At 49.7% G+C, this 8,839-nt stretch overlaps 1 protein-coding gene across 2 annotated transcripts; it reads right to left on the bottom strand.

The window, feature by feature from the left end:
• Positions 1-379: 379 nt before the first annotated feature.
• nr2f6b (nuclear receptor subfamily 2, group F, member 6b) lies at positions 380-7,218 on the bottom strand. 2 transcript variants are annotated; one of them, XM_062452889.1, is made up of 4 exons: positions 5,246-7,218; positions 4,257-4,351; positions 2,463-3,056; positions 380-2,319 (listed from the first exon to the last, which is right to left on the bottom strand). In XM_062452889.1, the coding sequence occupies exons 1-4, from the start codon at positions 5,512-5,514 to the stop codon at positions 2,045-2,047; spliced, it is 1,233 nt and encodes a 410-aa protein (XP_062308873.1). In that variant the 5' UTR covers positions 5,515-7,218; the 3' UTR covers positions 380-2,044. The 2 variants fall into 2 exon arrangements, with proteins under 2 accessions (XP_062308873.1, XP_062308874.1); XM_062452890.1 differs by having other exon boundaries at positions 2,463-3,053.
• Between the last annotated feature and the right edge of the window lie 1,621 nt (positions 7,219-8,839).

The following is an 8,839-nucleotide window of genomic DNA, read 5'->3' as shown; positions in this document are numbered from 1 at the left end:
TAGAGACTTGTTGCTCTTGTGGTTAGTGGTAACTGACTTAAATTTTTGTACTCGCTGTGATATATTGTTTTTATTATTGTTGCTTGCTTTTTCCACAGGTACACTTGCACTTATAGCAGTTCATGTTGTTTAATTGTAACTTGTTTAACTACATGCTCTTACGGTTCTTCCCTTTGGCACTTATTTTGGTTGTTCACAATGTGTGCTTCATGTTTTGGCTACTCGCAATGTTTTGTGGCTATCTCGTTGTTATGATCAGTGACCTATGCACTTTGTAAAGCTCTCTCTTGGAAGTCGCTTTAAATAAAAGCGTCTGCTAAATGAATAAATGTAAATGTAAGTGTCAAAAGTTTCAACGGTTATTTCAAAACAATGCCAGTCTGAGTATGAATGCTTTTATTTCCAGCAATGCAAAAATAACCATGGTCTGCAATATCAAATTTCTTACATTTAAGTTTGTAGAAACATAGATTTTATGTAAAATGACACAATTAAGTCACTAGTTGAATCTTAACTCTTTGATTTCAGAATTTATACATGTGTTTGTACTAACGTTTTTGGATTTGAAGACTAAAGTTTTCCAGAATATTTTCATTTTCCATCATTGGTTTTTCTATTCTAGTCGAAATACCGAAACGGTTTCAACTCCTCTTTTTCAAGTAGCCTAGGTCATTTGGCAGGACATGCATTTGTCACATTACTCAGCAGTCCATGGCAACATTGCTCAAAGTTTGCACGTCATATAAAACATATTTACCATAGTGCCACACGTGTCGCACGCCCTGTAGGCTACACCTTAAAGGGCTAAGTACCTTTAAATACACTGAAATCATCGTATCGACGGCCATCATACAGTATATCCATAGTCTGGTTGAAAACAAGCCATTGTCTATTAACCTGGATCTCACCACACACTGTAGGTGCTGTGTCTGGAGGAAAGCCTTGGTAATCAATACGGCTACACTCCCAGATGCTACTTACATGTGCTCAGTGGAGATGTCGGAGGATTACTTACAGACTGGCCGTTCGATGCGTTGATCCCTTTGTTTTTGTCAACTATCGCGGTCGTCTCTGAGAGATCTCCGTTTAACAACACGCTCTGCGATCCGCTTACATGAATAGTTCACTATACAATCTTTGTCTCTGATATAAAACTTGAGGTAATAGTGTAAGACAGGACAGACACCCTGAGACCAGGATGTACTTAAGTTTTCATACATTCACCTCTGCTCTGCTCCGGCGTCGCCTGTATCTTTTTTTTTTTTTTACCGCATCACGTCTCTAGCTTGTCCGCTATCTTCACACACCCCAAACATGGGCAATTTACTTGGAGCACTGTTCACGAAGGAGCCAACAACACCATGAACAAAAAGGAGTCTCAGACATAACCAATACATTTCATATCAAGACAAAAACTCTTGTGTAGGCTACAGTTAGCGAACAACGCCAAAAAAGAACTGAGTTGTGTTGTCACGCTGGGGGTGTGACAACAGACTGGCAGAGCAGGGAGTCACACAGAGCCTGGACTCAACAGGGGTCAAGGTGGGGGATCATAAGGATGGAGGGTTTAGGGTGGAGGTTGTAGGATGGAGGGTTCAGGGTGGGGGGTTATAGAGGTGGAGGGTTCAGGATGAGGTGGTTGTAGGGGTGGAGGTGACAGGGTGATGGTTGTAGGGGTGGAGGTAGTATAGGCACAAGGCCCAAAGTTACAGTCTTTGTTTCTGGGACTTGGTTGTGGCCAGAGTGAGATGATCGAGGATCAGACAGAGATAGAGTCACATGGAGACATATAAACAGGAAGTGCTGCACACGGATGGAACCTGTAGGAATCGTTTAGTGCTATTCTTGGGGAGAATCCTGTGTGGGTTCCCAGCAGGGATGCGACACAGCTGGGTCCACCGGAATACTGGGGTTCACATGACAACATCTCTGTGGGATCTATCATCACGTCAGCCTGGCCCATGGGGGCGAGGGGGGGGGCCCAGTCCTGGGGGACGAGGGGGGCCCAGTCCTGGGGGAGAGGGGGGGGGGGGACAGGCCCAGCTCACTGTCCGGGCGCGTAGGGCCAGCTGATGGAGCTCCCGGACAGCTGCATGTCTCGGATGAGCGTCTCGATGGGGGTCTTGCCCACCAGGCGCATGAAGAACAGCTGGGAGATGAGGCTGGCCGGCACGGCGCGCAGGGCAGGCAGGCGCAGCAGCAGACGGCCGAAGCGCTGGGGCTGGCCTGGGTACTGCATCCTCTCGTACTCCGTCAGGGCCACCTGGGCCTTCTCCTGCAGGCTCTCCACATGGGAAGGGTCGGTCAGACCACACGCATCTGGGGGGAGGACAGACAGACAGACAGACAGTGTTAGAGATTTCCTGTTGTATTGGAAGTGCTTTCGCCAAATGCCAGTTCACTCCTACTCAGTTCCTACCAGAGAGCTAGAAGCCCGATTCGGTCAACGTTCAACCGCTCACCTGGTGAGAAGAGGGCTATGGCCTTGAGGCAGCTGTACTCCGCAGAATCCACCTGCAGCCTGGTCAGCTTGTCCACCTGGTCCTGGAACACCCTCACCTGGTCCATGAAGGACACCACCCTCTCCGCCGACATGGGCGAGGAGTGGAAGCCGGCGGCGGCCAGGAGAGGCGCCATGTGCAGCGGCAGGGCGGACTGGGCGGCGTTCAGGATGAACAGCTCGCTCCAGCTCAGCCGCAGCAGGGCCACCTGCTCCGACACGGGCAGCTCCGGGAAGTAAGGGATGTTCCTGGCCCACTCGATGGTGCTGAAGAGCAGGCGGGCGGCCAGCTCGCAGATGTTGTCGATGCCCATGACCGAGGCCCCGCCGGCGCCCTGCATCTGCGGCTGTGGCTGGCTGAACGGCTGGCCGTAGCGGCTGCTAGGGTAGGGCTCGGCGCGGAGCAGCTGGGAGATGAGCTCCGACACGGGCTGGCCGTTGAAGTAGTCCCCGCCGCCGCCGCCGCCGTGGCCCGGCCCGCCGCCCCCGACCCCCCCGGCCAGGGAGGTGGGACTGATACCGGAGTGAGATGGAGGGATGCGTCCACGCTGGACTGCTGGAGGGGGTGAGAGAAAGAGAGGAAGGAGAGAAGAGAAGCGGAAAAGAGAGAGGGGGAGGGAAGACGCCTGTGTTAGACCTTCTTGTAAAGTGCGCCGCTTGGCAGCGACGTGGGCCTTTTGGCGTAAACAAGCCTGAGTCGACGACCTCGCCAACCTAAATAAGCTACTACTGATATGTGAGATCTGAGCGGTTCGGCTTTTGCATAAGACCCGGAGGCTCACTAAGAGGATGTGCAGTAGATTGGGGCCTGGATCGGATGACAGTCCACTGCTGCCCTGGTAGCATGTTGTACTCCTGCCAAGCATACTCAGTAGAAGGAGAGCGTGTCGAGCCTACAAAGGCCCACGGGCCGTACTTAAGAGAGCAGTGAAGGTGATCCAGGCGTTTCCAGGTAATGTGGAAACAGTGTGCCATGCATCAGAGTGGTCAGACAGATGCATTAATAACCTGGCTGAATATAGAAACCACTGCTCTGGTGCCAGCTCTGTGCAGGATACACGCGTCTGGTCTGTCGTGTCGGTCATGCAGCTTTGGTATGGGGAGATGCCTATGGCAAAGTGCCTTTCAGTCTGGTAGGACGTAGGGCAGTTAGGACTGGGCTGGTGGGTTGAGATAGGGTCTCCCACGAAGCTCGAGACAGATGAAGTATCAGTCTTGTTGTACCTTTTGTGAAGTTATGGAAAGGTTTGTGTTTACCGCTTGTAAAGAATCCACGGAAGCTTTTGACTAAACAGCCGCAGCTGTAACGTGTTTACTGGAAGGTTCCACTGTTTCAGGGATATCGACAGACAAACATCTGGGTTTACAGAGTCAATATTTAGCCAATAGTGCGTTATTATTAGCCCTGTTGATAGTAGTGCTTTTATTATTTGCGGTTGTCTCGTCTTGTTGTGACTTGAAACATGTGGCCTGGCTGGCCACTGGCTCCTGCTTATTTGATGTAAATATGAGCGGAGAGGCCCTCCTGAACTGTGGAGGGATAGGTTTACATTAGGTTAGTCATTTAGCAGACGCTCTTATCCAGAGCGACTTACAGTAAGTACAGGGACATTCCCCCGAGGAAAGTAGGGTGAAGTGCCTTGCCCAAGGACACAATGTCATTTGGCACGGCCAGGAATCGAACCAACAACCTTCTGATTAATAGCCCGACTCCCTAACCGCTCAGCCATCTGACTCCCTTGGATAGGTGAGTTACCTTCTTTACGCATGCCAACACGGAAACATTTCTTCAGCCGGCAGTATTGACACTGGTTCCGGTGATGCTGGTCGATCTGGCATTCCCGATTCGACCTGAAGAAGAGGAAATAACAACCTTTAGACAGAGCGCAGGACACAACACAAACCCCAGAGGTCGATTTAGTTATTTTGGTGACTTTTCACCAAAAACACATAAACAATTCTATAAAAACCAGTGTACACCCCTTGATTACGGTAAACACTGAAACCCAGCAACGCCACGCTACCCTCACGATAACAGAACTATGTGAGTGGGCTTGTTTGAAAAGCCATCGAAATGGCTGACCTTTGTCAATCATCTACAAACACACTCTTGATGCCTTCCAGAGGGCAGATTGGCTAACGCTTCTGAGAGGCCCACCTTCATAGCCGCCATCGTGGTTGAGCTGAGGGGAAAAACAACTGCGTGGAAAGTTAACACAAGGATGTCACGGCCCGTACACACACAGAGGTGAGCGGAAAAATGTCAGTGAGCTGTAGCATCGCAAGAATGTTGACCGTCTACACGGGAGAACATCTTTACATAGGTGACCTTGAGGCTTTTCATTCTGGTCCTGTGAGCGTGTGAGAGATTTGAGGGAGGAGTGGAATGATGGGATTTATATTTATCTGTGGGACAATGACAGGAGTGTTGAACAGATTCTGTTGTGGTGTTTAGGCGTGCTAGCTGCTGTCATGAGGTCACACGTTCAACACAACATTGTGAATACATACGCAGGATCATACATTCAAATTATTTTCTTTACACTGATTGGTAAAAAAACTAGTTTCAAATGACAAATCCTGAATGTGCATCCTGAAAGAAAAACAGTTTTTTAGAAAGTTTTAAAACAAAAATATGTCAGGTGGAAGGAGTAACCCACACCTATGAGGTTCAAACCACTTGTGTGCCCCCCCCCCACACACACACACACCACACACACACACCCCTTCCAGCATGGCGCTCACCTGCAGGAGTAGTTGAGGTTACGCCTGATGCTCCTCTTGAAGAAGCTCTTGCAGCCCTCGCAGGTAAACACCCCGTAATGCTTCCCGCTGGACTTGTCACCGCACACCACGCAGTCCACCACGCACACCTTGTCCTCGTCCCCCACCTCCACGTCGCTGCTGCCGGCCCGGGGGGAGCTCTCCTCCTCGTCCCCCCGGAGGTAAGCCTTCTCCCCAAGCCCGTTTGTGTCGCCGTTGGAGTTCCCCCATCCCCCACTCACCATGGCCATAGCTGAGCTACACGGCCAACACTAACACACACGCCGCCCTCTGACTCCTGGTGCTTTTCTCCCACTGGAAAAGGTTGGAGCTTAAAAAAAGGTTTTCCAAACGCGGATGAAAGAAGAAGGAAAAAAAAAAGGGGGTATGGCTTCTGTTAAAGCGACCGTCCGGAAGAACGGAAAAGTGAGATATCTGATTCCCTTCGTCTGACCTCTCTCTCGCCTCCTGTCTTGTTCAAATGACCCGACGAAAGTTATCTGCTTTTTTTTCTCTCCAACCGTGACGTTGTTCTTTATCTTTTCTTCTTCTTCTCCTTTCTTCCCATTCACGCCTTCGTTTTCCCTCTGACCTCCAGTCAATGACTCCTCCCGCGGCTTCACAAAACTTCTAACACAACGAGTGGTTCAGAGTTCAGGCAGGAGAAAAGGGTGCAGCCTGCTCTTTCACAGGAAATAATACATTACACAAACTCTCTTGCTCTGCTAGCTACCTCTCTCTCTCTCTCTCTCTCTCTCTCTCTCTCTCTCTCTCTCTCTCTCTCTCTCTCTCTCTCTCTCTCTCTTTCTCTCTCCCTTTCTATCTCGCTCTCTCTCTCTATCTCTCTCTCACTCCCCTTCTGGAAGGAAGACTCACAAATCACAAGCAGTCTGAAGGGCGAAACAGAGCCTCTCTCAAGAAGAAGAGAAATACCTCATCACTCCTTGCGCAGCGCTGCTTTCTCTCTGGAGGAGCAGGTAGAGAGACTGCCCTACTTTAACGTCAGACCAACCTCTCCACTTAGTGAACTAGTCCGACCAGTCTTGGCTGCGTGTCGAAAGGGTTATCTATCAATCTGACAGCACCAGTTGGGCCTATCTCACTTCACCTTTGAAAAAAAACTGGATGATCTCTAAGGAGGTCATTTCAGCCTCAGAAGTGTCTGATGTGCCACAGGGCTCAAAATATTCAGAGAACCTTGGAACTGGAATGTTGCTTTTTCAGCCTGCCTTGAAATTTTCAGTCTGCTGACGAAACTCAAACCAGACTAATGTTCAAAGAAAATGAAAAGCTCACATCTCAGACGTTCCCAAACAACATCCTGCAGACAGGCTGATCCAGGCAACAGGCTGACTGAGTCTGGGCTTGCCTAGATAACAAAACACAGTGCTCCTCTTAGTCCCCCCCCCCTGCCTCCTTGGGATCAAAGTTCAGCCAACTCCTCTCGCGCCGCAGTTTGTTGTGAAACAACACGCTCGCTTCTTCTTCCTCCTCTGACCCCGTCTAACCTACGGCTTCAGGCATTCAAATGCACCCCCCAAGAAAGAAACACGCACGAAAAAAACCCAACAAATTGAAAAAAAGGAGATAAAAAAAAACCTAACGATTCCTCGGCCTTTAAACCGAGTGGAACCTCCTCTCAGCAAGCCTCCTTGTGCGTCTTCCCTTCTCTTACCCTCCCTTGTTTTGTCAGTGCTTGTCCATCCAGCAGTAACGACCTGAGGCCTAAGCCTCTGTGCTTCCCCGTAAGATAGGCTGGGTCCCTGCCTTCTTCTTCTGCTGCTTGGTCACTCTCTGGCCCTCCTTCTGGCCTCCGGAGGAATAAATTAGTCAAACCAGATGAGGGGAAAAACACACGGTGGCAGACGATCTTGGCGCTGTTGTGCAGAGAAGCCTTGAGAGAGCCTCTCCTGCTCTCCTTCTCTTCTCTCTGCCTCTCCCTCACTCTGTCCCTCCCTCCTTTAGACCAGTGAGTAGGAGAGAGAGAGAGAGAGAGAGAGAGAGAGAGAGAGAGAGAGAGAGAGAGAGAGAGAGAGAGAGAGAGAGAGAGAGAGAGCGTGTGTGTGTGTGTGTGCTCAGGGATTTGACACTGCTATTCAAGCCCTCTGGTTGCCATGACACTCGCTGCCTTATAAGGCAATTGGAGTCAAAGAGCAGAGAGTGGGCTGCGGAGTAGCACACCCACACACAGCCACACACACACACACACACACACACACAAACACACAGGCACACACACAGGCACACATACATACGCACGCACACACACAAAGAATGCTACTGCTGCCTGCTCACCCCCCCCCACCCCCCTTTTTAAGCCCTGACCCCAGGCTAGCCTCCAAGCACAGAGAAGTTAACCCCAACAGTCCCAGGACACAAAGGAGGGCCACTGGGCAACACACCAGGCAGGCGCACGGCAGAGCTTTCTATTGCAGTTTCATGTTCCCTCTAATCCAAAGGACTTCCTGTGACTTTGTTGACCCAATAATAACAGGAAGGGGGTTCAGTCAAGGAACTTGTCTAAAGGTTAAAGTGTCTATTCGTATGTCTTTCACCCTTGTCACCAATATCACAACATGTCTCTCTTGCCTGGTGGATTTGTAATACATGTATTTCCAAAGTATCCTTCATCCTCTTGAATGGGAAGTATTTGCATAGGATTCTCAGTATAGTATAGACATGTTGTGTTTTGCTTGAACATTCTCCTGCATAGGTCTGACCCCCCTTCGCTGCCCTTGCCATCCCATAATGCCTGCCTTCAGACCCCTGTCTCTTCTCGAGCATTGAGAAGAGCCTTCGCCATGCCGACCGCATTGTCATGTGAAGGATTGCAGAAGAAGCAGGACAGAATAAACAAGTGAGCCTGCAGCTAAGGGGGGTCGGATAACAGCCGGCTAGGAAGAGGAACAGAGTCTGTATTCACAGCTGCCAGCTCGCCCTGTCTGCTTCAAAGCTCCCTCATGAAGCAAATAATGCTTCTGGGCTTGTGTTCATCACATGTTTCCTCTGTTTTCTCCACATCATGTAGAAAACACTTGGTCTTGGTTTGTTTGGGGGGTTTTGGTTGCTGTTGATTCGAGTCAAATGTTACATTGAGTATGTTGTCCTTGTAAGCCCATGAATGACATATCCACACATGGCACAGGGGGAAGCCATTTTGTTTTGTCAGGAAGGTTATCATAGGCCAAGCTGGTTAAGCAGAATGAATATACTTGCAAGTAAGTTTTACTTGATGGATAGGGAATGGATGACTAATTCATTGGATGAATTGAATCTTAAAATCTGCCCGTAACCACATGTTAGTTAAATGTTAGGACTGCCTTGTGTTGAAAATGAGAATCCGATGACCTCTTTGACAGAGTTTGTTTGTTTTCATCAGCTTCCCAGGAGAATTAGGGTGGGTGTGTGGGAGAAGTGTGTGTAGTATGTGTTCAACTGTTGTCTTTGTGCGAACGAGTGTAGTGCATGGCTGCATATGTGTGTGTGTGTGTCCTTTGCTCTTTGAACTGCGGGTCAGCTGTTCCCTGCGTGAAGCCTGGCCAACCTGTCTGTGCTTTCTCACCCAGCCCTGAAGCC

Source organism: Osmerus eperlanus, chromosome 26, assembly GCF_963692335.1.
Source record: "Osmerus eperlanus chromosome 26, fOsmEpe2.1, whole genome shotgun sequence".
Taxonomy (NCBI): Eukaryota; Metazoa; Chordata; class Actinopteri; order Osmeriformes; family Osmeridae; genus Osmerus; species Osmerus eperlanus.
The sequence above is the reverse complement of the archived record's forward strand: the minus strand, read 5'-3'. Positions and strand labels throughout refer to the sequence as shown.

What these genes read in the sequence shown, in the direction of transcription:
- nr2f6b (XM_062452889.1), bottom strand. Translation starts at nt 5,514, where the DNA reads ATGGCCATGGTGAGTGGGGGATGGGGGAACTCCAACGGCGACACAAAC. An exon ending in AACCTCAACTACTCCTGCAG is followed by an intron (nt 4,352 to 5,245) that starts GTGAGCGCCATG and finishes CCTCTTCTTCAG; the next exon opens with GTCGAATCGGGAATGCCAGA. An exon ending in CATAGCCCTCTTCTCACCAG is followed by an intron (nt 2,320 to 2,462) that starts GTGAGCGGTTGA and finishes TCCTCCCCCCAG; the next exon opens with ATGCGTGTGGTCTGACCGAC.